Source organism: Stigmatopora nigra, chromosome 8, assembly GCF_051989575.1.
Source record: "Stigmatopora nigra isolate UIUO_SnigA chromosome 8, RoL_Snig_1.1, whole genome shotgun sequence".
NCBI classification, from domain to species: domain Eukaryota; kingdom Metazoa; phylum Chordata; class Actinopteri; order Syngnathiformes; family Syngnathidae; genus Stigmatopora; species Stigmatopora nigra.
Window position 1 is genome coordinate 7,271,604 of NC_135515.1, and position 26,906 is coordinate 7,298,509.

The 26,906-nt window shown below is 40.5% G+C and overlaps 3 protein-coding genes across 4 annotated transcripts; 1 reads left to right on the top strand and 2 right to left on the bottom strand.

The window, feature by feature from the left end:
- Positions 1–233: 233 nt before the first annotated feature.
- Positions 234–4,930, bottom strand: paf1 (PAF1 homolog, Paf1/RNA polymerase II complex component). Its single transcript, XM_077723482.1, has 14 exons — positions 4,739–4,930; positions 4,128–4,160; positions 3,948–4,040; positions 3,742–3,863; positions 3,517–3,583; positions 3,331–3,432; positions 3,145–3,250; positions 2,834–2,902; positions 2,643–2,746; positions 2,223–2,339; positions 2,027–2,155; positions 1,790–1,895; positions 1,626–1,701; positions 234–1,221 (listed from the first exon to the last, which is right to left on the bottom strand). The coding sequence occupies exons 1-14, from the start codon at positions 4,783–4,785 to the stop codon at positions 776–778; spliced, it is 1,617 nt and encodes a 538-aa protein (XP_077579608.1). The 5' UTR covers positions 4,786–4,930; the 3' UTR covers positions 234–775.
- A 1,274-nt stretch (positions 4,931–6,204) lies between these two features.
- On the bottom strand, positions 6,205–20,106 carry taok1a (TAO kinase 1a). Of its 2 annotated transcripts, none has more exons than XM_077723478.1 (20): positions 19,611–20,106; positions 14,950–15,207; positions 14,307–14,378; positions 14,124–14,225; positions 13,983–14,028; positions 13,795–13,891; positions 13,576–13,689; positions 13,407–13,498; positions 13,230–13,323; positions 13,059–13,140; positions 12,817–12,984; positions 12,551–12,751; positions 12,100–12,228; positions 11,728–11,964; positions 11,516–11,644; positions 10,974–11,177; positions 10,466–10,705; positions 9,820–10,032; positions 9,556–9,738; positions 6,205–9,329 (listed from the first exon to the last, which is right to left on the bottom strand). In XM_077723478.1, the coding sequence occupies exons 2-20, from the start codon at positions 15,079–15,081 to the stop codon at positions 8,799–8,801; spliced, it is 3,066 nt and encodes a 1,021-aa protein (XP_077579604.1). In that variant the 5' UTR covers positions 15,082–15,207; positions 19,611–20,106; the 3' UTR covers positions 6,205–8,798. The 2 variants fall into 2 exon arrangements, with proteins under 2 accessions (XP_077579604.1, XP_077579605.1); XM_077723479.1 differs by having other exon boundaries at positions 19,387–20,106.
- A 1,001-nt stretch (positions 20,107–21,107) lies between these two features.
- tsr1 (TSR1 ribosome maturation factor) lies at positions 21,108–26,249 on the top strand. Its single transcript, XM_077723481.1, has 15 exons — positions 21,108–21,297; positions 21,726–21,829; positions 22,009–22,237; positions 22,449–22,583; positions 22,661–23,103; positions 23,177–23,324; positions 23,623–23,801; positions 24,403–24,617; positions 24,700–24,859; positions 25,072–25,182; positions 25,264–25,396; positions 25,503–25,619; positions 25,707–25,847; positions 25,922–25,996; positions 26,071–26,249. Exons 1-15 carry the CDS (start codon positions 21,180–21,182, stop codon positions 26,247–26,249), a joined length of 2,487 nt encoding a protein of 828 aa, XP_077579607.1. The 5' UTR covers positions 21,108–21,179.
- The last annotated feature ends 657 nt before the right edge of the window (positions 26,250–26,906 follow it).

The window sequence follows — 26,906 nt, forward strand, 5'->3', positions numbered from 1 at the left end:
ATGTTGTAAGTGTGTATAGTACAACTGTCATTATGAGCCTTTTGTCTTTCTTTGCTTTTTGTTATTTTTGTATCAGTCAACAAGCCCCAGAAAGGAGTCTTCATGGTGTCCTCAATGAAACATCAAACTCTTGAAGTCACAGAATATTCATTGTTTTTCTCCCCTTTTGTACATTTAAAATTGAAGAACAAACAAAAAAATCCACTTATTAAATGAAAACAAAAGCAAAACAATTCTTTCCACCTCTTTATTTTGTTAAAATGTAGATAAAAATAACAACCAACTGAAAATGGAAAAACAAAATATTTGCTATGAAGAGGCGCAAAAAAAGGTCTTGGAAAGGTCACTGATCGATCTTTCTTTTTTAAGTTTAAGTCTATGTAGTATATAACCAAGGCATTTGAATATGGTACACTAGTCATCTATTTTCTCAATTGCTAAGCCTTTCTCAAATCACAGGATGATTTTCCTATTCATGGTTCTAAATGTGACATCATAGTGAAAATTTCAATTGGGGACTGCCATGAAAATTGATTTGACAGCCCAAAATAGGAGTCCCTTTAAAAAAAGTACAGAAAACCAAATGGTTTTAAAAATTATCTTGGATATTTTCAAAGTCATTGCAGAATTTCCCCCCAAAATGTGTGTGTGCTTTGGGGCAGTTTTACATCACGAAGAAGAATGGCATCCGTATAGCAAGCGGGTGCACAAGCTACGTCTAAATATAAAAAGGAGAGATATCTCCAGTCCAAAAGTACTACCCCAATGAGTGCAATTATTCTGAGTCGCTTGCATCGCTGGAGTCTGAAGCCCGTTCACTACCGCTGGCGCTGGGCGGCCGTGCGTCCGAGTGGTCGCTGCTGCGCTCGCTGTGGGCCGGAGAGGCGCTGCGACTCCTGCTGGCTTCTCTGCCCCTGCCTCCACCTCTTCCCCCGTCTTCGTCGTCACTACCCTCCTCGCCGCTGCTCCGTTTGGGTTCGTTGTCACTGTCGTCGTCATCGCTTCCGAAGATCTCCTCCTCGTCTCGCATCTCTCGAGTGCGGTCTTCTCCGCTCTCGCTGCCACTCGACCGCCTCCTCTTGGTCTTGGCGGCAACCTTCGCCCTTTCTTGTTCGCCTTCGTCCTTCTCCCTTGCCGGACGCTCATTCTCTTCATCCTCCTTGTCTGAATCGCTGGCGGAGTTCTCGGCATCGCTGCCGCTGAGTCTCTCTTTGTCGTCGCCTTCAGAGGATGGAGTAAAAATCACATATGATATATGCATATCAAAACTGCAAACATTTTAAATAAACACCAAATAAGAATTATATTTGGGGAATTACAAAAAAAACAGTTCAATTGAGTGCATTTTCTGCATGCTTAGATTCTGGGAGTGTAGTGCCATCTAGTGGACAAATATAAGTTGATATTTAAAACTAAGAATATACCTTGAAATTGTGGCCAATATAATTAAAACTATAAAACAAGTGACTATATGTCAGATTAAAAAACATTTTTGACATACAAGTCTCTATTCCTTTATATGACAGTAATTAAATTGTTGTGCCCTCCAATAACAATTTGAGGTTGACCTGTTTATAAAATTGAAATAAGTACCCTATACAGAATACAGGTTAAAAATAACTGACCAGAGTCTTTATCCATGTCCATGTCTTCCTCTTCATCCTCTGGCTCATGGTTCTCAAGCTGAGCTTTACGTGCCTCCTACAAACCCAACGAAAAGAGTAATTTTCCCAATTCGGCAAAAAAGGGCAATTTCAAGCACATTTTGTATGCCCAATTTAGGACTGACCTGGGCCTCTAACTCCTTCTCATTCATGTCTCTGTGCTTGCACACCAGCACCGCATTGGTTGTGGACTGGGCACCTGCCTTAGCTCTCCTCTTGCTGAGACGCACCCTGCAAGACAAAGGTCACACGACGTCATTAACATCGAACACCGGTTTGGACAAGAATGTATTGAATAGTTTTGATAAAAGTAATCCAAAAAAAAAAAATCAAATGGTGATGCCATTGCAAGAGGGCCATACCTTGTTTCCAACTCATTGTAGTAAACCCCATCTCCATCTCTAAATATGAAGAAGTAGTTCTCCTCGTAACCTTTGCTGGCTTTGTTCTTCACGTTCCAGTTGTACTCCCTGGCTATCTTGTAATCATACCTGAGAAGGAAAACAGATTGCTCAATAACAGAACCAAACTTAAATGTGTGGCTTGACGTTTCCTCACAGGTCCTCCGGCATGTAGTCCAGGCCCTCGTCACAATCTCGTTTACGCTTGCGAAGCGTGTCCTCGTTGGGCAGGAAGTAGGCCACAAACTGGTTTCCTTCCTCGTCCATCATACCTCTGTGTAGAAAGTGTTCGTTAGTCACGTGTCAGCGTTCTGTGTTTTTACTCTCAATAGCGCGCTTATTTAACTCAATGGCTGTCATTGACAGCGCTAGGTGCCCAATCCAATTTGACTGGCAGACCTGACAGAAATCACTTGGTCCCCATAGGACATTTCATAATAGTTTGGGGTATTTTTTGGGCTAAAGTATAGGTAGTTGGAGGATTTGGGTAGTGAGGTTCCTTTAATATTACCAAAATAGTCACTTAGTAATAGTAAAATAACACTTGCCCAATATATTATTCTCAATCAATTCCTACCTGATCATTGCTTGAGACATCATTTCTACGCCCGCTGGTCCGGAAATGTCTTTCGGAGCTGGATCAGAGTCAAAGATGACTTGAGCGCATGGGTTGATCCACATCTGGAGAAATACAGGGAAAACATGGCAATAAAAATATTCCGATTTCGTGGAAGTTGACGTCAATTGCAGCCGATGACTTTAACCCACCTTAAAGTCTGGGAAGGCGGGCAAGACCTCCACTGGAGTAACTCTGGGTTTGCTGTAATGCTGGGTAATCTGAACAAAAACAACACTGATAAGCCTGGGCAAGTTGACCACAATATTACATCTCATCTAACAAAATCCACATTAAAACTGTCACCCAAAAAATTGAATTCTCAGTTACATTGTGATCAAGTGGTCGTTTGATTTACATTGGCGGCAAATTAAAATAATATTCAATATCAAAGGGAACAGTAAATAGGGGTCTCATTTTTGAAGTATTATTCGTTTGCAAGGGTGCTTCATTTGGCTCTCACCGGTTTCTGTGCATCCTCAAAGGTCTTCTCAATAGCCGCGATTTGGCTGTCTCTGTCTTTGTAGATTTCCTCTTCTGTAAATTGCTGCTTGACGGACACGCCAATCCTGAGGGCAAAAACACATTTAGTTTGCAATTCTGTTGCTCACCCTCTCACACACATTTTCCTCCTTTCTCAACAACTCACTTGACTTCTACTTTTTCATTGGAGACTCCGTATCTGTTGAACTCTGTAGAAATATATTCCGTCTTTCTCATCCATGGCACTACCTTGGCGTGCTGCTGGGATCTAAAAAGTGTATGTGGAAAGCATAAACACATTAAAGTCCTTGCCAGCAACATACTAAAGGAGACTCATTTAAAAGGGCTTTACCTTTTTGAGCTGGACGGAGCCTGGATGTCTTCTTCGAGTAGTTTTTCATCTGCTGCATCCAACAGTACTGAGAGAAAATAAATCAATTAAAACAATAAAACTGTAACGACTCCAAGTGAGCTAACAGGCCACGGCTTCCCTTGAGTGCTATTGAAAAAAAATGAACAACGACAGACGTCAAATCCATTTTTTATGTTTACATGTACTCTAAATAAATGGACTTACTGTTAGGGTCAATGCGGTATGTGTCTGGGTTGATGAGATCAATGGTGACGCCAAGGTCTGGCTCTGTTAGGAGTTCATGTTTGTGTTGCTTCTCCAGAGATGTGGCTTTATATTGTACAAACCTATTATCACAAACCAAGAAAATAATCTGTGAGTATTTCATTAATGGTCTTCTCCAATGTGAAAAAAAGGGGCTTTAACATTACCTGTGTTGATCAAAGGGGTATGTGATGAATTTGGGGTCAAATGGGATGTCCGGCAGGCTGTTGCAGTATTTCACCCGACAGACCACACCAGACCTGTCATGGACACAAAATGGTTGTTATTTGGTTGCTATGCCAGTTTACCAAACATTTAAACTCAGAACATGTATCAACACTTCTTACCTTTCTGGAAGAGTTCTGTGTGAGGATGGCCGACTGTAAATGTAGCACAAAAACGATATTAAATGAGGATTAGAAGACACAAAGGACAAGAGGGAAACCATGACAGAAATGCTTCCATAGACAAATATGTCAGTTCTGACCTCAAAACCAATTGAAATGCTTCAGCATGACTTCACGAGTTGGATTCACAACAAAGACACTCTTAAATATTTTGCTGAACCTAATGAGGAATGTTCCTTACCATTAATAGGGAAACTACTACATAGTACTGTAAATGTAATTAATATAAAATAATTCATATCTGACATCCACATTTGGACATCACATTTTGGGTCAAGTCTTAGATCCACTGATCCTACTAAAAATTGACTAGGCTTAAAAAAATACCTGTACAAACTGATGAAATAAGACACGCGGTGGAGCAGGCATTAAATACATCTAAGAAATAAGACATGGATCAATCAACGAGGTATGGCAAATTTGCTAAATGGTTTCCAGACCAAACGACCTTGGAATCGGTGGTCTGCAAATTCAAACCCTAATTTAAGGAATGCTTTATAAGAATCAAACTAAATAGCCCGCTTGATTTTCAGAGTAACGTATTTATTTACCTGTGGCCATCCTCGCGTTGTGCTTGTGTCTGGATAGTGGGTGCCATCCTTGCAAAAAAAGAGCACCCAAAATGTCAGATTAAACTAATAGTCACTTCTAATAAGGGCGCTCAACTGCTCCACATAAAGAAAAATGTAAACACAACTATCAAAATGTACCATCCATTTGCTAAGTGAGATGTTACGTACCGGAAGAACACTCACTGACCTGTTCTTTAAAAAGTTGTTGTTTTTGTATATGCGCCCTCTTTGGTCAGAAGATGACATTACACGATTTAAAAATGAATTGGATGAGCTGTTTGTTTACATTTTGTATTGACTTATCCTAATGATTGTGTGATTCATAAATAAAGCTCATTACTTTAATTTTGTGTAAATCTGTTGCAGATGCAATACTACCTTAACAATTTTCTTCACCTTGTCTACTAAAAGAAAAATTGAAAAGAACAGTGAAATTTTTCCTCCCAGTGAAGTATAAGTGTGTAATTTGGTAGATTCAGTTGATTTACTTTTAACTAAAACCCTTTCAAATTACTAGGACACTTTTTGAAAAATAGCTGTCAGTGGATGAAGTAGGTACTGTTTTACATAAAATTTTCTGATAAAGAGGGATTTAGTTTCTCATGTAAGCATTGCACATAAATTGCACATTTATTTTTATGTACGTAGTCATACTAAAATTAGAAAAACATGACTATGTTCATCTTGGTACTTGTAACTGATCATATTTGGCTTCAACAGATTTCTTCCCAAAATGTGAATCAGGATAACTGGAAAGGTCGATTCCAATCATAAACATGGCTTTACGACTTTAACTGCACACAATGGTAGTGTAATCAAACACATATTTGTGCAAATCCAGAAAAATCAAAATAATTTCAAGGATACAAATAAATGAAATTAAGACCACATGTTAGTTTAAAAAATCTCCAGCAGCGGTGCACTTTGTGTTATATCACTGTCCTTTGTGCCTTCACCAGTTATGATTTGTACGCACCAACGGAAGTTGGATAAGTGGACGAGGACGACATCAGCAGGAAAAGAAAAAGGGCCATTGTCAGGTTTTCAATTCATGTCTCTAAGGCCCTTGACTAATGATAAATCAGATCATAGAAAAAGTGAGGACATTAGGTGATGTCACAATTCAGGTAAGCAACAACTAATTGAACTAAGACAACAGATTTTAAACTAAATTTACTTTATTTCAGCTGATTTTTCAATAATCCCTCTGCCAACACAATGATACATTATAATACAAACAATAGTACATTTGATTCTATTTTATTCTGTTTAATCAATCTCTTTTTTTATTATACAATTTTAATCAACTTTTAAGTATTTGACCATCTTGTTATGTGTAGCATCTTCATAAACTCTCAATACCATCTATACAATTTAATACAGGTTACAAGCTGTAGTGGTAATGTGCCGAAAAAAAATAAAAATACTGACATCTTCAACAGAAATGCAATCTCTTTTCACTAATATCACAAAAGCATCTTGTATGTTTATTGGCTTCTGTTTAGCCCAGTGATGACTGCGGGAGGCGGAAACAACATGGCGGAATCTGGGCTTGGCAACTATGGCACAATGTTCGCACCACAGAAAGATGGCTGCCTTTTGTGTTTTGCCTCATTCAGTATTGTGTATATATATGCTTTCAGTCAGTAGGATCAAACAAATGAAGAAAAAGGAAAACAATCCATGTTGATGGAAATGACACAAACTGTCCATTACACAAACACTGACATAAATGTAAATAAAAATGGTTGGCGTGAAGGGCGAGGTTGAGCTGGCCTAACATTCAACTCTTGGCTTTAGATAAAGGAATAATTTCCCCATTTTTATTCACTCATCCATCTTCTGAGAGGATCAGGTGGACTTAATAAATCTGCTCCATTCGTAAATACGGTTCGTAACATATATTCTGTCTACATAGTCAATGTAATTAAAAAAAGAAAGAAAAATTAAAGTACTAAAAGGTACTCCAAAACAAAGTGAAAACAACCCAAAATTGGTTTCAGATTTTGTATGCTGGTGATTAGTCCTGGGTGTAACCCACCACTTGGCCCAATAAAGATGAGCTCCTCAGCCACAGAAAATGGAAGGTGGGATTTACTATACAGCAATGAATATTAGCACAGAGTGTAAAATAATGTTAACTCTATGTTAACATTACCTTTTGTGATGTTCCAGAACATAATATTCCACTTTAAATGATTTCCAATGTGGAAACATGGGTTATTTGCATTCTTTTTCAGATGTTCTACTTAGAAAAAAACAAAAAATAAAAAAAAAACAGGCTTCCTTGCATGTGTGAAACTTACGGTCCAGAGAACAGAATTACTACTCCATAAGATGCTTTTAATTGGCCCAAAAATGCCAATTAAAGTTTCTACTTTTGTGCAAGCGGGTTTGCTCTTCATTTTTGCACAATTTTAAGATATTGCAAGCATTTATTTGCCTTTTTATGTAAAGTTAAATGTGTCACAATTGCAGGAGCCAAATATATTAGAGGCATCCAGCCAAAACCACCCATTCCTAAATCCGGTGCATTTTTCTATTTAAGTATTTTTAGCCACCCCTGATGTGTTTTCACATTCTGGAGTTGGCTTGCTCTCTTCTACTATGCCAAATTATTCTGGGATGGGTTCTAGAAAAGTGAATTTTGTATAAGCATTCTAGCTGATGTCAGCAACATCATTATGATGATCTGACAATACATAAATATGGTTTTCACAGTCATCTCTGCTTAAGAAGTAGAAACACGATTTGTGCTAAGTGCTAATGGACACATTTGTTCATAATATAACTCGCATGCCTGATTCAGTCAGCCCTATTGTTCTTTAATGTGGGACCTTTATGTTGATACCTCACCAAACTTTTATGTGTTGCCAGCCTGCTGTCATGGTCATGGCTAGTACAGAGTACACACTACCAGCCTGAACAGTTCAAATGAGCCCAATTAATAAGCAAAATCACAACTCAAATAGTTCACACGTTCATTTTAAGAGGGTCTCAACACTTACACGCCATTCTTTCGGTCTACTAAATCCCGACAACTCGACATTCATCATCTACTAGTTGCTCTTGCCAAAATAATTCAAAACTATTCTGAAAAGTATCTTGTATTCAGGATAAAGTGCTCAAAAAGGCAGCATTTTTTCATTGAAAAAAAAGGCACTGATAAAAATCAAGATATCGGATAGTTTATGAAGGCCAGGGTGTCACCTTGGAAAATTATGTTGCACCTCCTTTAAAAAGAATACAACAGATTTATATGGACTCGAGTTAACTATTCAAATACAGAGATTTACACATGCCCTGCCATTCACACTCATTCGTTAGCATATCACTGCTGGGTGTCAATGACTATATTTTGGACATTCTAAAGATGCTAAAAAAAAGCACTGACACCCGACCATATAGACCAGGAGAGTAATTCTGGCTGTGAATGGCCACTTATGGCTCCACCTATTAAAATGGATTGGACATTTATTGCCACTATGCAGGAAACTAATATGTTGGGCATGTAACACACAACATTTGAGTCGTTCATTTTAAAGTATAGATTTATATATAAAAAGATAAAAAGGCACCTATGTCAAGATTTTTACAAAATGAAAGAGAAAGCCGATTTGGGGAAGAACTTTAGGCTGGTGGTAATCTAACTTGGCTATTACAGCAGGCTGGTATCACAACACTGTCCAAAACAACAATTTCTGCGGGGGATAATTTGACTTACTGTAGGGTGTATTATTAGTTTTGTTTCATGGGAAGGGTTTCAGCAGTGTTTTCATGTGCAAAATGGGAGCAAGAGTTGCAAATGAGGAAAAAGTACTTAAAAAAAAAGGTAACATTAAAACAATTGCTGAAAATCAAGTTGCTAATGAAACTAAGTTAAAACAATCTGTATGTTTGCTGTGAGGGACAGAGGAAGGGTTGGGGGGGAGCTGCAGTTTTTTACAGCCCTTTTGACCTGAGCAACATGGATTCAAATGTGTGCGCGCACAGTAAAAGAAAATGGAGGGGAGGTTTCTTTGCCGCCGTTTTGTTGGACCTATGTATAGGATAGGTGGGACCCATTGGATATTTGCGATGTGACGCTAGTACTCCTGCTCATCCCCTGCTCGCCATGGCCTCCGGACGGTGTCCTCCCCATGCCCTGGGGGCTGTTCTGCGCACCGGCCCCGCTGCGGGATACCATCGACGGGTGGCTCCATTGCTGCGGAGTCCCGCCTCCTGGTGTGCCCTGACCCCAGCTTGCCTGCCCGCTGGGACTGGAGTGATAGTGGCGACTGCTGCCTTGGCGGCTCGATACTGCACCCGAGCCACCGCCGCTCCAGTGTGATTCGTGGAAGCTCCCCGACGGAGACTGCTGCTGCTGCTGTAGATGTACACCCCAACTTGAGGGCGAGCCGGGAAAGCTGTGACCAAGGGAATCTGGCGAGACGTTTGATAGCACCATGTTGCTGAATCCCAGCCGCATACTCTCAGAGTCGAATGCTTCCACCTCTCGCGCTTGACGTTCCAGCAAGCTGCGGATTCGCTCTAAGCGATCGTTCTGCAAGGACATCATCTCCTCTTCGATCTGATAGACAAAATGAGGGTTAAAAAAAAAAGAAGTGTGGCAGTTTTCTGGCTACTTGCACAATATTAGGCTAGCAGATGACTTCATGTTAATATCAAGTCCCAACTTTAGTTCTAAAGCTATTCATAAATTAGGGTGTATTTTTGGTTGCACTATATTCTGATGCTTGCACAATATTTTGGTCAGCTGGTCACTTTATATATAACAAGTAATGAATGAAAAGGACCTTTTGTTCTAGCAAGGCTCTACGTAACGACACCCTTTGCTCCAGATCCTTCCTCTCGCGCTCATGTTGCGCATCAGTCTGCATCTTGATTTTGCTCTGATATGCGTTCAGAAGCTCCAACTCTTGCTGTAGCTGGATTCGCAGACCCTGACATTGGGCCTCTTGTGTCTCATCCAGGCGGAGCTGGAGATTGAAAGAAAAAAATAAATACATAAGATAATTATTTATGTATTGTCATTTTTTTGTGCAACTATAAGCGCCTACCGCCTGAGTTGACAGCATCTCGTTGATAGAATGATCGTACTGCTCGGCCAAGATGGCGAGTTTGCGGTGCTGCTCCTGCTTGAGGCGCTTCAGCACGGCCTTGTGTTCTGACTTTGGTGTGGTTTCCAGTAGGTGGTTCCTCAGTGCCTTGTATTGCCGGGTTTGGATCTTGCAGGTGTCCTGGAACTGCTTCTTGATCTGTAGCTCTTTGGACTGTCAAATTAGAGTTAAGCATAAAAATCGTCATTCTCAAACGTCTTTATTGTTCGTTTTTTCCTCACTTTGGACCATCCCAGGCAAAATCAGTGCTACCACATTTCAACAGCATCTGGTAAACCATTTGAAAACACAATGGCAGCATCCTGTGGTCATACCTGTCCAATAAAATTGCATTGAATTTTTCCTCAATACCAAAAAAAAGTAGAAAAAAATCTACCAACTTAACATTTTATCTATCTTTGGTTTTACTTTGTCCAAAACATAGTTGCATGCCTGTGGGCTTATCACCAGGCCACGCAAATTTTCTAGAAGAAACCCTGTAAATCCAACCCAATCATAGCAGACCGTTCATATTCATAAATGGTATAAATTTCAGCAAACCAAATCAAATCAGAAGAAAAAAAACAAGATATGTATCAATTCTAACCTTGAGGCTTTTGGGTTGCTGGCGAACCTCCATAACGTGCTTACGTCTAAGCTCCCTATCCCGCCTCTTGTTGTACTCTTGCTGGTTGGTGAGTTCTGTCTGGTGTTGCAGGCGTATGAGGTCAGCCCGCGTCCTTTGGATGGTGTTTAGCTGACGGAACTCCAGCTCTTGCATGGACTCATGGTGCCGCAGGAGCATAGCATGCTCCAGGTCCTTCTGGGTCTGTCGTTTGTTCAGCTCCTGTCACATACCCCAACAAAGGGAGTCAGCACAAAAACAATTGCCACAAAAACCAAGGTTTGTCCCTGCATATCAGTAGCAGTGGCAATTTCCAACTTTAAAACCTCTGATCGCTTCAAAACTGTAGTGTCCTGTTTGAGGAAAATGATATTTTTTATCATAGCCCTATCAAGGGAGTCCATTCACTTGGTAGACTCACAATTACGCAACATAATTTAATGGAATATTTAGTGAACCTTGAGCTAATCCTAAAGAGGGGAATACTAACCTCCCGCACTAAATCCTGCTCAATGTTATGGCGTGCAATCAAGATCCTCCGTTTGAACCTGCGGGACTCTAATTCCAGATATTGCCTCTGTCGACGCTGCAGGTTTGCCTCCTCTTCTGCTTGGAAGTGCTGGAAATTCTCCTTCTGCTTGGAAAGCCACTCTTGCTTTTCTTTCTTGGGTGTTGACTGGTTTTCATTTAGCTCCTGCAGAGGTACATCACATTAAATGTGACAAATAGAACTTTGACAATGTAATGTATTGTGAAGGTAAAGGAGCATTTGTTTTAAAAATGTGTTTCCTTTTCACATTTCTATATAATGTGGTCACAGGGCCCAGTGGGTGTTTTAGCATTTAAATTTGTCTGGTAAACAGTGACTACCATACATATAAAACAAATACAACAAAAAACTGTGACAAGCATGCATTCTTATTTGACTGCACAAAATAGTCTCTAATGCACTCTTAAAACGACTAAAAAAAATGTAGCAGTATATATGTGCGCTTGGACCCTAGAATAAGAAACCAGCGAAGAGTCAACTACCTCTTTCAGCTGTTCCTTGCGAAGTTTGTACTCCCGTTTCTGTGATTCAAGGAAGCTGTTGAGTTCCTTCTTCTGCTGGCTCTGAATGTGTTGGTGAAATTTCTTCTCATCATTGCTGAATGTTTTTGTCTGTGAGAGAACAACAAATAAGTATTATTGCGGAGACTAAAATACTTCCTGAATTATAATTCAAAATACTTAAAAAGCCATACATCCTTCTCCATTGACCCTTGGTGCTTCTTGATCAGCTTCTCCATCTCCTGAGCAAAACTATTTCTTTGGTTCTCCAACTCCTTATCCAGACGAAGTCTGTGCTCATCCATCTCCCCCTTCAGCTTGTTCTCTAGTGCCATCAGCTGTTTCTGGTGCTGCCTCCTCATGCGCTTGTAGCCCAAAATCTGCTCCCTTAGTTCAGAGTCCTGCTCGTGCTCCTTAATCTGCCGAGTTAGCTGGTGATTGTGCAAGAGAAATAACATTTGCCCAAGATCTCCTGAATTTTGCTTGTTTCTAATAATCATTGAAAAGCATTCAGATTATTCATTCAATATTGACTCAGTGTAGTTTAGTATGAGTAGAGTATTCACCACTGAGGCTGTGCGTATGGTGGCAAAGTGTTCTCTGTTCCGTTTTGGCCGTGGGGCATTACCGGGCTGGGACTGGGGCTCAGTTGACCGGATGTGGGGTTCTGAATCTTTGTTGTATGCTGCCTTTTCCTGAAAATGAAGCAAGACAACCATTTGTTTCAAAATGGCATGAATCTGGGGTTTCCCAAATTTCATTCTGCCAAGGCACATAACTTGGCATAGGAAAAATGTTACAGAATGCCTGAGTCATGTTTAAATGACTCAGTGGTACCTTAACTAGTGCAAGATAAAAGTTCATATCTATAAGAACACAGAGATGGAACCCATTCAGATCTGATTCATGGGAAACCATGACGTGAGAAAAATTTGTGGTTTTATACACTGGGGCCAAAAAAGTGTCACAATGGAAGCAAAACCACAAACTGCCAAAGCAATATGACTATTGTTTTACCGGTTTAAGGTGTATGACCGAGCTGTTAGACATAACAGTGTGATCCCCTTCCATGTCCACCTCGCTTTTGTCATCGCCGGCGTCTGTCAGGCTGTTGACAGAGCTGCTTTGGGAGCTGGCGCTAATGGACATACTGGGAATGGACTGGTTGCTCCCCACACTGTTCACGGTACCCGTTCTGCCCACACTGTGCTCTGGCTCCTAAAAATAGCACACTTAATATATTGCAATTACAATAACAGCAAATAATGCAAAGCTTGACGGACCTCCTCCTCATCCTGAGCTTCAATTGTGGGCCCATTATGAGCTTCATGAAACAAGATCTTCTTCATTTTGCGATACTGCAAATTATCCAGTTCCCGCACGGCATCTTTTGTCCGATTTATTAGGTCTATTAGAACCGATTCCGGACGTTCACGCTGGACGAACGCGTGCTAGGGACAAAAAAAGGCATTGGCACGATGAGAAATAAGATTAACTTGCTGTAAAGTGACATTTTTATGATTACCTTTAAAAGCTCTTCAGAGTTTGGCCGATCTTGGGGACTTTTCTGGAGGCAAGAATCTACAAAGTTCCGAAAATAATCCGTCCTAAAAATAAATAAATCAAGAAATACAGGGGTGAAGGTCAAAAGAGGTATTTTCCAAGAAAGCAAAACTGAAGTCAAAATGCAACTCACCATTCACTGGATTGCAACATGGGGCTCTCATTCTGTGCTATGTGGTATAAGGCACTCATTGCATTCATATTGAACAGTGGAGGCTTCCTCTCAGCTACAAACCAGACAGACATTTGGGGTCATAAATGTATATATATATAATATCTTTAAAAGTATTTTTTATACAAGTGACTGTACCTAATTCAATGCAGGTTATTCCCAAAGACCAGATGTCCACCTTGCCATCATACTGGCCTTCATCCATAGCCAATATCACCTCTGGCGCCATCCTAAATGCACGCATAAATATAATCTAAATGGGTTCTGATACAAAATACAAGTAATGTATGCAGCTCATTCAGCATACCAATACGGCGTGCCAACAAATGAATTGGCAGGGCAGGCGATTGAGGCTGAGCCGAAATCAGCGAGTTTCACCTGGCCTGGCTCTGTCAGCAAGATGTTTCCTGCCTTGATATCTCTGTCCAACACACACGAGCAGGGGGCGTGCTAGTGATAACAAGTCTGTACACACGACTGAAAGCTCAAAGCAGTCACTGCTTACATCACGGTCCTGAACACTCACCGGTGAATCATCTTTTGGGAGTGAAGATAGGCCAAACCTTGAAGAGCACCGTGGGTAATTGCAGCAATTTCAACCTCTTGTAGGGGTTTCTTGTGCACTGAAGAATGTAAAAACATTAATAAATACCCCACACTGTGGCGTGAATCTAGAGGAAGAAAATAGTCAGGACTTGCACAACTTGAACTCACCCTCTAACAGATCAGAAGCAGAGCCTAGACAATATTCCATCACCAGCTGAAATAAGACCGCACATATAGTAAACAAAGGTGCCACATGAAATGCACCCACCACAAATAAGAGCGCGGAATACATTCTGTTTTGCTTCTTACCCAAGCCGTATGCTCTCGCAAATAACATCCTTTGTACTCGATGCTGTTAGGATGTTGTATTTTCCGCAGGAATTTCACCTCTTTGATGATATCTTGCCATTTCTGAAGAGAAAGGTAGAAAAGTCAGTCACTTCAGAAGCAGTACTACATAAAGATAGTTGTAACAACTCTGGGAATACATACCTCAGTGGACTGTTTTCCACTGAAAGACATCTTTTTAATGGCCACCACCTCGTTTGTTCGCACATCCTGTGCCTAAAAGACAAAGCACAAAGGATACTGATTTAATCATCCATTTTCCCCTTACTTTATTGCTTTAGACATGGGGTTGCCAGGTCCGGTCCCCAAGAGCCCCCATCCAGTCTGTTTTTCCATATCTCCCCCCTCTAGCACACCTGAATCAAATGATCAACTCATCATCAAGCTGTCCAGAAGCCTGCTCATCATCCAGAATGTTTCATTCAGGTGTGGTAGTGGAGGAAGACATGGAAAACAGACTGAATAGGGGCTCTTGTGGACCGGACTTGGCAACCCTAGGCCTAACCCTAACCCCAACACTGATGGAATTTTACTTGATAACCAACAAGTGAAATGTATTCATACTGCTAATAAAAGTGTCGATTGTATTTTCAGCCAAACCCATAGCCACAAATGGCCCTGCATTACCTCAAATGCATAGTAAGATCGTTAAATATTATTATTATTTTTTTAATTCACTCTGCCGTCAAGTAATTGAACACCCTGGAAATTAATCTCCCAAAATAGAATATTACAATCATATCACCAAAACTGCCTCGACGACATTAAACGACCGGTTTGTACTCACAAAATACACGGCGCCAAAGCTGCCATGTCCTATCTCACGCAGGTCTGAGAAGAGCTTTTCTGGGTCTTCCTTGAAAAAGAGCTCAGCAATTTCGGGATCCTTCAGGCTCCCTGTTCGACTGCTGTTGGGCATAGTGGGGAGGTGGTGGGGGTGGGGGGCAATGCCGCTGCCGCCAAACTATCTGGGTCTGCGACAGCGACTAAAAAGCCCCCACCGACGGCTCATCTGCAGGACAGCCGTGTCATACGGGGTCGGCAGCTGAAAGGAAAGAAATTACTGTCAAAATTTCAAATGTTCCATTAGCCAGCACATTGTGCAGTTTGTGCTCGCAGTGCATTATCGAACGCAGTCTTAGCATGTGATTGCATTCCCGAGGCTCCCATAAGATGCATTGATACGTGTCAATTTATGGTCAAGAGAAGACCTTTGGTGACACCATAGAAGAACACATTTTAAAAGAATGGATGTCCAAATTTTGCCAGAACATTGTTCTTAGCTGTTAACACTGACAGTGGCTATGCACAAGTGTACCCGAGATAAAAAGGGAAAAAAATGTGACAGCCTAAAAAGGGTTATGGTTAAGTAAAACACACAGCTTTGTCATGAATGACAATTTTGACAAGAATGAATGTACAGCAGGAAGCACAAACCTCAATTCATCAAAGCTAAGGCTCTCTAGACGTGTGGTTGTTGCATTTAGCATTTGACCTGAATAGTTGACAATATGCTGTTTTACAGTTGGAAAGTACAATATTGTAAATGGGGCCTAATCCATCAAATCCCTAATTTAAACTCAAACAGTTACATGTCTGTCACCCAGAATAGACCTAGAACTTGTGTTCCACACAAAAAAATTAAATTTGTTAAATGCGGTGCATCGAAAGACCACTGTATTACATTAGTATTGTTTGTATTACCTTGTACTTCTATAAAGAATGTTAGGAATCTTAAGAGTTACTTTAAATATAGTGTTCAAAACATTTGACAATGGAAATGGTTCAAATTCCAAGATTTTCTATTAGGAAATCATACAAAATTCAAACATATTAGGAGTAATTAGATGTTTCAATTTAATAATAATAATAATCATATCTTGTTTACTCCAGAGCAGTGAATTGTATTTTTCATAACCAAGCAGAGGAAATTGACAGCACAAGATGTTAATGTCAATGATGTCTGGTGCAGGGGTGGAGGACATACAAGGGTAGCACAAGATAAGTCGGTTGTCATAGTGGCAACTAAACAGCTCCAGTCATGAGATCAGGACTGCCGTATCCTGAAAAGCTTCACCTCACACCACCGCTGCAAATGGTATGCAGACAGAACGATGTCACCTCCTGACAAAAGTCCCCGAGGTGACAGCACACAGCCTCACTTGTCAGATGCTTGACTGAGACAAAGCATTCCAGTGACGGGACTTCTCGTCAAACCTGTACGCTCCTGGAAAACACGTCCTCTAATATACCACAGGCTATTCTTTTTCTTTTTTAAAATTGTGCACAACAGGATGTTGACGTTTTAAAATCTTTGCATGAAATATGCTTAAACTCTGGATGAGGTAAAAAAACATCCATGTGAAAAGATCTTAACGTTTGTTCGTGCGGAAATGTGGGTTTCTCTTGTTTTTCAAAATTACATACAGCAGACAGTGTCGACGAGGTTAACAAATCCTCTGTCATCTACAAACTTTCATGTTGTTGACACTGGGCTATTTATGCTGTTCTGCGCTCCCACCATAAATTGTGTAGACAGTAAAAGATCACCAAAAGAGGCTAGCTTCAACCAATGTGGCTTAGATGATCGGTTTTAAGTCTATGTGGAGACGAGGTGGGAGTCACAAGACTTCTCTCTGCCTGGCCTTGGCTGTTCAAATTTGGAGGCAAAGAGAACCATTGATCGAGACAGAAGACATTTCCACTAGGCCGCAGGAACACAGTTGTCACTCAACTGAAAGCTAAGATGATCATTGCCCTCCAAGTATAAATGCTGGCTCGGTACATAGATAGCCCCATCGTTAAAAATATTCTTGATGAATATACCTGTGGAGATCATTGACATGAAGCACAAAAAAAACAGAAATCATGTGTGAAGCCACATTGTCTGGCTGGATGGATTATGACTGCTTCAAAAATTGGTTAGATCGTTTGGACAACTGACAACACTATAAAAAAATAAAAACAATAGCAATTGCTAGTTCCAAGGGCTGTTTCAAGCCATACATAGGGGAAAAAAGTTATTACTTTTAAGTAATAAGAATGAAAATGAAAAAGTAAAAACAATCACACGTTATCCCTGGAGCACTTTTGTTAATATAGTGTAACAAGCACATTCATTTCATTTTCTTTAACAAATAGGCAATAGAATTCTTAAAGCTGTTGAGCTCCAAGACCACTTGGTAGCCTCATAGAGCAAATGAACCACCATAAAGCTTTGAACCAATTGATCTACCAACTCAATTTTTGTTTCAAGAAGCTTCAATTGGACATCACTGCTCAATGTAATCTGTCACTTCTGTTGGGAAAGACAGCAAAGCCTCTTGCTTTCTAGCATACTTTGTGGTCCTACATATGTAAATAATGTTGAAAGACCACATTCTGTGCTAATGATTTCTTCAGTTACTGTTCCAATTGATTAATTGCTTGTTATTTACTTTGCTGTTGTGCGATCATTTTAGTTTTGTTTTGAAACAGAGTTGCAATGACCTTTGATTTAATGACTTGCCATGATTTGTAAAGAAGATGAAAGACTAATCATGACGTGACATCACCACTTGGACAGTAAGGATGCCAAATCAGGAAATCAATTGGCAGCTGTAAATTGAGTCTTGGGATATTTCATAGAGGCTTTACATTCCTAAGCAGTCTGATCTCAGATATCACAAATCAGCAACTGAATAAAATCAAGTTAATCGCTACACCTAAAGCACAGATATTATTTTAATACCTGCTAACTGGTTTAATGATGAGAAAATGCACATCTCATTTAAAGTTCATTATCATATGGGTGACTGCACCTCTTTACTGCCATTGTCCCACACTTCCAGCTGTTACATAATGAATGAGATTTGTTGTCATACGCTATGACGGTTTCCTCAGCAGACACACGAGATTGTTCGAGATGCCTCATACCTTAGCGTGCGACACCTTTTCATCCTTTTTTAGTATTCGCAGCACGTGCTCGCACAAAAATGCCACAGGACGAGACAACTGAACTGGAGGCTTGGGATTGGCATTGAGTGCCTTTACCATGCGGCATTACTTACCATTTCCTGTTCAGAAAGCTATTGGGTAAATAACGGCGTCGCTGTCCAATAAAATTTGAGCTTATTCATATAAGCTCTTAATGGATGGTAGGAATGATGATAAACTGCTATTAATGTCTCATTTGATATTACAGTGGCAAACAACTGTTACATCATAACTGAGTCATCATTTTCCTGTACGGAATGTGTGTATTATGAAAATAATATAGTAGAATTGAATCCCAGGGAAAATTTCTGACAACGGTTAATGCTAATCAGTTACAAGATTATGTTGATATTAGCTCAATCTTAAATTTTGATGCATGGAAAACCTACCTCACCAACTTTGAAGATGTGTTCTTCTGGGGCAATACAAAACAATACCATTAAATAAATTGAAATAATTATTAAACAGTTCATCGTTACATGGATCATTATGAAGTGTAAAAACTATGGAAAACCCAGCAAGAATAGGAAATAATTATTAGAAAAACAAGCCTTCAATAATGTGTGTTCTTAGTTCCCACTTGCTTGTTGGGTGTTGTTAAAAGGAAAGGATACTTGTTTATGTAAGATATTTCATAGAATATGGGCTGAAAGGAATTTAAAAATCATGATATTCATTTTTTTCTCTTTCAAAAATTGGAGTCTCGGTATCTTTCTTTTATCTCGGTTTACTTTCAGTGTGAGCAAACCTATTACAACCTACATATGTCGCAGTTATATATGTGATTATGCTAACACTGCAGCCCACTTTGACCAGCAATTATCGCAAACTAAACGAGATTACCTGTGGTTACTAAGTAAACCCTCACTAGGGCAAGTGACAAAATAAGTAGCTTTAAAGATAATTACATCAGTGTCACTTTTCTACGCCAACCTTTCGAGGAAATAAGGCTACTTTTGTTGTATAACAAAGTGTTTAAAAGGGTGTTGTTTTAACCGGAGCCTCGACCAGCACAGCGTTGGCTGTGATGTTAGCAGCCAACTTGACGTTAGCCAGATTAAGTTACGTGTCATATGATAAAACAAGATCAACACAGCGTCCAATCGCCGAAACCAATCGTGTATTTGGGCGTTTGTTACTTGATGCGAAAAAATACACTTTTAGTCCGTTTCGTAAAAATAGATGACATTTAGGGCTAGGCTACGGGCTTGTTTGCTACGTAGCTTAGCTACATTAGCTCTGCACTCACCCTCCTATGACAGGCCAGCTCACAAGCGGTGGTGGAGAAATGTCGTGAAATTCAAAACACTTTCCCCAAAAAAGTAAGTGTGGCGTCCTTTCTCATCCCCTGTCCCCGTGGCTAAACGAGTGTGTCGATTTCTAGTTGTTTCATACGATGTCACTCGACTACGGAAGACGACGGAATTCGTTCAAGTTGAAAAAAAAATAAAAAAGAAAGAAGAGCATCCACACCCTATGCAGTCGACTGGGGTTGCCAGAACGGTCGAATCTCACTCCCAGGCAAGGCAGGTCCAAAGATGGCTGCCGAGGGCTGACTCCGCCGCCTCCCTTGTCGTCCAAAGTAGAAAAAAACAAGCCGAGGGTAAAGACGTCAGGAAAGTTCAAACGGCCTCAAAAAGTGACTTATAAACAAGCCAACGATAGTGTCCGCGGTGCACGTCAGAAAAAGGCTGAGGACGTCAGCATGCTTAACTTCGACTTGATGTTGAAACTCGGGGCCGAGCGTCCGTCCGCCTCGCCTCGACGTACTGGAACAGTTCAGTTCCGCCCTGCCTGCCTGTTGCACTCAACTCTATCTGACCCACACACGAGGAGGTGGAGACATTCCAGGCCATAAAAAAACTTTTTAGAGCAATTTCTACTTTTATTTTAATTACCACTCTTATCGCCCCTATTATAACCCCGTACATGGCAAGTGACTATTAAAAAAAAACTTATAAAGACCTAGTCTCTACATATGTTCACTGGACGTTTCACATATTGACCCAAAATGTTATGTCCACATCTGTGGATGCCAGATCTTTAAAAAGCCAAATTACACGTTTTTTTTTAACCTCCTATGACCTGGCGTTCACTTATGACGTGGACATCATTTTTTCCCAGAAACTACATCATGTAAAAAATATACTTATTTGTTTTTACACTCATCAGATCCCAATTAATTGAATTAATCTCAAATAAATGGATGATTGAATATTACTGTGTAATAGAAAAATAGTTTAAGAATTTATTAATTAATTTGGTAATATAGTCTGTTCTATTATATTATTACCATAGTTTGTGCAATAGATAACAAAAAAAGAATTATTAGTGAAATATTCTATAGTGCATAGCACTTATATTTTACTATAATTATGAGGACACGCGATATGCATTATCATGTTATTATTATTGTCATTATTATTCATTATTATTTATTATAGTTTTGTTTTTGTTGTTTAAATCATCAAAAGAATCACTGCTCGTTGCTTCATTTTGTAGTGTTGACCAATTGGGCTTTTAATTCGAAGTGACAGTTTTCCGGAAGTCAGTGGAAGCATTGACATGATGAACGTCACGAGTGCGAAAGTGAACCAAAATGTCATTTGGCTGCCTCTTAATTACTGTCTGTGTTGCCTCACGTGTCTTGCAAAAAAAAACCAAACGAGGACCAAGGATAGAGATGTGCGAATGAAAGGGGAAACTTTGAGGCTTGCTTTGTGTCAGGAAAACAATACCGATGACCTTTAGGGCTTCAGCGAGTTTCTGTAACGTTACATTAAGGACATCTGGTGGACAATTAAAATCAACGCACTGTATCACTAAACTGTGTGAAACACTGAACGATACACTCTTCTTGTAAATAAACACGAATTTGGCCACACTATTTTCAGCCTAATGTCTGATTCACGCACCTAATTTCCATCTAATTTTATGGTCGTATGAATCGATTAAAAAAAGTGTCACGGTAGGCGGACGTGACGTGTCTTTTGCCGCGCCACATGGCAGTGCTGCAAAACACGCCAGCCATCAATAGGAAAAATGGTCGCTACAGGAGAAAAACAACAGAGCCACAGACCGGGCGTTTACAAGCAGAAAAACAAAGAGCACAAACATGGCAAGCATCGAACAAAAGGGGAAATTGAGAGAGGTAACAAAGGTGAGTGTTGATCTGTATTGGAGAAAGCACACGGGATAGCTCCTATTAGCTTATAATGGTTGACATAACCCACGTGTTGACGTCTGTACTTGCCTTAAAACTATTCCAAAATCTACAATGCATCTATAAAAAAAACATATTTGCCTTTTCTCTAGATATTGCGCTGTTGGATAAATGGTTATATAATATACTTATTAGAGTGGTTATAATTGGCAATCGATTAGATTCTAAACATTGTAGGGGCTGCTTTCGGCACATTACTGTATATCACGTGACACAACGCAGTTGTTACGCATGCCTGCCAAGATAATTGAAATCTTGTACTTTTTGCAATGGATAGTTCAACGCAAACAAAATGACATCACTTACAGAATGATCAGTCTGTGTTATTGTCACGTTTCCCACTTTGTCGAAACATTCTCTTACAGGAAGGGTGTCCGTGATAGCCCTGACAAAAAAACGGCGAAAAGAGCAAAGGAAGTTGGACAAAAAAAACAAAGCCAATCAACTTCGCCAGCATAAGAGAGACTTGGTAAATATGTAAAGCCTGTTGACTAATGTGTCCATGTTTAAATATTCATTCATTCATTTTCTGCACAAGGTTCACAGGGGGTGCTGGAGCCTATCCTAGCCAGCACCAGGCGGGGGTCACCCTGAATTGATGGCCAGCCATTTGCAGGTCATGTTTAAATAACTTTTTTGTCATTCTAGATTTTATCGGAGAAACGCCGTTTGGGCAGCAGGGATGGCCCTCCTATTCTGGTTGCTGTTGTGTCACTTCATGCTGCTGTGGATGCTGGTGCTATAACTAAAATGCTGCGCCAAGAAGAAGCAGGGGGTGTTGTACACCAGGGTTGTGTTGTCAGTGGGACAAGTGACAGCTTTGGGCTGGTTGTGCCTCGTTTTAAACAAAGATTCACATTTCTTAAGACCAACACTGGTGAGTATTCACAATCCAGAAACAGCCCTTTTTAGGTTTTTTTTCATTAGGCTTTTGTCCTCCACAACTTCATTAGGTTATCAGTCATTAGATTATCCAAGTTGACTTTAAATGAAATATAGTACGATATATTAATAGTATATGAGCAAATGTAAGTTAAAAAAATGTTATAAGCATTGATTTGAAGCCTGTGTGTATTCTTTCTGTCCAGATGACATACATTCACTGCTCGATGTTGCAAAGATGGCAGATAGCCTTTTGTTTGTCTTGGATTCAGCTGAAGGCTGGGACAACTATGGGGACTACTGTCTCTCCTGCCTATTTGCCCAAGGTCTGCCCAGCCACGGTATGTGTCAACCTGATATGATTATGCTATTTTTTTGGACCGATGGATGCTAATCTCTCTTTTCTATGCCTGGGTAGCGCTTGTCTGTCAGGGTTTATCTGACCTGCCCACAAAGAAGAAGGTTGATTCTCGTAGGGTGCTATCCAAAGTCACAGAACTCCGCTTCCCAGAGTCCCGTCTCTTCCCCCTTGACACGGATAAGGATGCCACACTTCTGCTCAGACATTTGGGCCAGCAGAGGCAACGAAAGCTGGGATTTCGGTCCAAGCGCTCACATTTATTGGCCCAACATGTCACTTTTACACCCAACGACTCCTCTGCCCAGTCTTCCACTGGCCTTGGCACCCTTTGTGTCTCCGGGTATGTTCGCGGGCGTCCTCTCAAAGTGGACCGTCTGGTGCACATCAGTGGACACGGAGACTTTCAGCTAAGTCAGATTGATGCTCCACTGGACCCGCTTCCATTAATCACAGCTGCACCCAGACAATCCAAGCCTGGCAAGGGAGATGTTGATATGCAGGTAGAGTTTTATTTAGAACAGATTACTAAGGAGAACTCTTTTAATTACAAAATATTGTGCTGGGGTTATTTAGCAGGATGATCCGGAAACAGAGGCCCCTGTGCGGGTGCTCATGAAAGCTGACCCCAGTTCCAGAGAGACCCTACAGACGGAGGCTGAGGTGGACCCAATGGATGGAGAACAAACCTGGCCCACGGAATCAGAGCTGCAGGAAGCCGAAGGTACCAGAAAAGGGAAAATGCTCTGAATGTTGAGGGCTTACATTTTTAACCTACTAAGAAAAGTCACAATTGGACTTAATTTTGGTCTGGCTAACAGAAGTGTCTCTACATCAGTGCTTTTCATTTTTTATAATAAAAAGTACTGCACTCCAGTCACTCCAATTATTGTTTTGATTAAAAAAGACTAAAGATTTAATTATACACAGTGACATTGAACTTAACAGTTGTAGGCCGCAATATAAGACAACTCATTTGAAAGATGCTGTATTAGAAATATAAGGTTATTATGGTCTCTTAGATGCCAGAAAGAAGAAGCGTGTGATGAAAGTCCCAAAAGGAACATCTGACTATCAGGCGGCGTGGATTGTTGATGACGATGATGACGAAAACTGTGATCTGGATGAAGAAAGTAGCGAAGACGATGAACCTGATGATGACATGATGGATGAGAGCCCTGATGGCAATGGCGGCTCGCAGGTATCAATAATTGTTTGAAACTTCTCGGGGCCTAAACAATTCTTTCATTTCTGGTCCGTTCAATAATTTTTTTAGGATTCAGCCCTGAAATGAACTTTTTAGACAATTAAATGTTGTTGTTAACATTGTCATTATGTGTAACCCATACCTTTGGTGCATCTTGCATTTACAAGGTGCTGCTGGTTTATTTATTGAAGCGTCTGCTGCAATAAACCACAACAATAGTGCCGTTGAGCGAAGCCTCCTCGCTTCCTGTAAGTCGAACACAACTGACTTCCTGTCTGGACAGGATTGTGGCGTAGGAGGAGGGGGTTGGAGGCCTTTGACGTAATGATTTATTTCCAGCGTTGCTTGAAAGGAGACCAAGAAAGATTGCTTGCACTTGTTTGATGGTGATGTTCACTCACATGAACATGTGTGAGTCACAATAGGGTACTTCAAATGCTGACTGTTTTTCTTATTTTGGTGCAGGAATGTTAGTTGTTAAAAGCACCTGCTGTGATTTGTCATTATAGGGAGCACTTCAAGACATGATAGATTTCAGTTCCATCATAGTGGACCATAGTAAAAAATCTAATCCTCACGTCTGGTCTTATTTCAGGATGGAGGTTCAGACATGGACTCAGACACAGAAGAGGAAGAGGAGGAGGAGGAAGAAGTATGCCCCTCCGAGCGAGCAGGAGACGATGAGCAGTACGATGAAGAAATGGATGAGGTGGCGGAAGAGGAAGATCTCAAACGTTACCGCGAAGCACGGGCCAATGACATGTTCCCCGATGAGGTGGATACGCCCATTGATGTGGCTGCCAGAATCAGGTTGGTCCTGTAATGCTTTAAAAAAAGAACTTTGAGTTATAAGAGAGAAAAATAATTCGGACTATCACTGTCTTTCTTGAAGGTTCCAGCGTTACAGGGGCCTTAAAAGTTTCCGCTCATCCCCGTGGGATCCCATGGAGAATTTGCCTCACAACTATTCTCGCATTTTCCACTTCCGAAACTTTGAGCGTACTCGCCGCCGCACCCTGAATGAAGCTGCTCAAGAGGAGGAGGGGGCCATGGTAAAATGTTTTTATCGGCTCATATTATTCACACTTAAAACATTTAAGCATTGCACTTGTGACACTGATGCTGAAAAGGGTAAGAAACAATAGAACCATAATTAACCAATTGAGTTAGAAAACTAATTGTGGTATCCAAAAACATTGGTTGTCTGCCCCCCTGATTTCAAACTGTCCTTAAAATGTGTTTTCTCGTAAACACGCTTTTGCAGGTGGGCTGGTACGTCACACTACATGTCATTGATGTGCCCCCCTCTGTGATGGAGAGTGTCCACACAGGGAAGCCGCTAGTATTAGTGTCTCTCCTTCCGCATGAACAGAAGGTCTGTCTTTTCCTTTACAAGCAAGAAATATATATTTTTAAAGAAATGCTTACTAAAAAAACATTTTTGCACTCACTTTAGATGTCAGTTATGCACCTTTCAGTAAGGAGGCACCCCAGTAACACGGAGCCCATTAAATCCAAAGAGGAGCTGGTGTTCCACTGTGGTTTTCGGCGGTTCCGGGCTTCTCCCATCTTCTCCCAGCACACCTCGGGTAAGATAAAGCATCAAATCAACTTGTGTTGGATCATATGGCCGCACGCTGAATATCTCTCTATATCATTATAAAGTTAACTTAATTTATCTATGTTTTTAATCAGGGGATAAACACAAGATGGAGCGTTTTCTCAGGCCAGATGCCGCCACTGTGGTTTCAGTGTACGCTCCAATCACCTTCCCTCCCACTGGTGTCCTGGTTTTCAAACAGAGGGATGATGGTAAGACCACCAGATCACAATGTATTGGATGTCTAACATCGTCAATGTCACCCAATGAGTTAAATCATTTGTGACCCCTGTTTATAGGCGTTCAGGACCTTGTAGCCACGGGCAGCCTTCTAAGTTGTGATCCTCAACGTGTCGTGCTCAAGAGAATCGTGCTGAGCGGACACCCGTTCAAAATTAACCGACGGTCTGCTGTCGTCCGTTACATGTTTTTCAACAGGGGTGAGTGTTCAATACTGCCTCAACATTTGCTTTTTAGTGTATCTAATATTAACCCCCTTTTTGTTGTGGGCTAGATGACATCATGTGGTTTAAACCTGTTGAGCTGCATACCAAATGGGGACGGAGAGGCCACATAAAAGAGACTTTAGGTAAATAATTTTAAAAAACATCAAAAATAGCTCATGTATATATATCATTAATAAATTGCGTTTTCTCTTTAAAGGAACACATGGTCATATGAAGTGCGTATTTGATAGCCAGCTGCGCTCCCAAGACACAGTCTTGATGAACTTGTACAAGCGGATCTATCCTCGTTGGACGTTTGACCCGTATGTGCCCTTGTCTTTACCCTGGTTTAAACGGGAGTCCACGGTGGATTTGCAAGATTTGGACATGGAGTAGCAAAACACTGCGAATTCCTGAACAAAAATATCATGGGTATTGAATAAAAATATTAGGATCACATACAAGTTAGATGACTGCCCATTTGAAGATTTTTTTCACTTAGTGTAATTTTATTTAAGGTCTTTTAAAATCCCTTAAATCCCTCTGATCTGTAACCCTTAGAATGGCGTAACGGTGTTGGCCGCTAGAGGGCATTAACATATAAATCTTTTGTGCTACTTTGCCTATTAAAAAAGATTCTGTTCATATAATTAGCATTGGACCCAAAAAAAATTATATTATCGGTCGTTGAAAAAAAGGTCTTTATCAGTCCTCATCATGTAGGTATAATTATGAAATTCATTAATTCATTACCTATATTGAGGATGACACCCTGACTCTTATCCTGAGTTGGAGATAGAGAAATTATTGTACTCAGTGGCAGGAGTGCATACTTGAAGGATTTATGATTTGGAGCTATTAAGTATTAAAACAGTTGAAAAGAGACTTGATTTGATGTCTTGTAAATATGGCTGGCGACCAATTTAGGTTGTCCCCTGCTTACATAGGTCGTTGGGATTTTTTTTTTTTTTTTAATTGTTGCAAACTTCCAGAGATATTAATATCTATATATATTTTATTGCTGTCCGCAAAAGCACCTCGGCAGATTTGTAA

Excerpts from the sequence above, each read along its gene's own strand:
- tsr1 (XM_077723481.1), top strand. The coding sequence starts at position 21,180 with ATGGTCGCTACAGGAGAAAAACAACAGAGCCACAGACCGGGCGTTTAC. Across the intron at positions 21,830-22,008 it reads GCCAGCATAAGAGAGACTTG|ATTTTATCGGAGAAACGCCG; the intron begins GTAAATATGTAA and ends TTGTCATTCTAG. Across the intron at positions 25,620-25,706 it reads TTTCAAACAGAGGGATGATG|GCGTTCAGGACCTTGTAGCC; the intron begins GTAAGACCACCA and ends CCCTGTTTATAG.
- paf1 (XM_077723482.1), bottom strand. The coding sequence starts at position 4,785 with ATGGCACCCACTATCCAGACACAAGCACAACGCGAGGATGGCCACAG. Across the intron at positions 4,161-4,738 it reads CAACGCGAGGATGGCCACAG|TCGGCCATCCTCACACAGAA; the intron begins GTAAATAAATAC and ends CTACATTTACAG. Across the intron at positions 2,747-2,833 it reads CCGCCTTCCCAGACTTTAAG|ATGTGGATCAACCCATGCGC; the intron begins GTGGGTTAAAGT and ends GTATTTCTCCAG.
- taok1a (XM_077723478.1), bottom strand. The coding sequence starts at position 15,081 with ATGCCCAACAGCAGTCGAACAGGGAGCCTGAAGGATCCCGAAATTGCT. Across the intron at positions 12,985-13,058 it reads ACTCTGAAGAGCTTTTAAAG|CACGCGTTCGTCCAGCGTGA; the intron begins GTAATCATAAAA and ends TTTTGTCCCTAG. Across the intron at positions 10,033-10,465 it reads AGCAACCCAAAAGCCTCAAG|TCCAAAGAGCTACAGATCAA; the intron begins GTTAGAATTGAT and ends CTAATTTGACAG.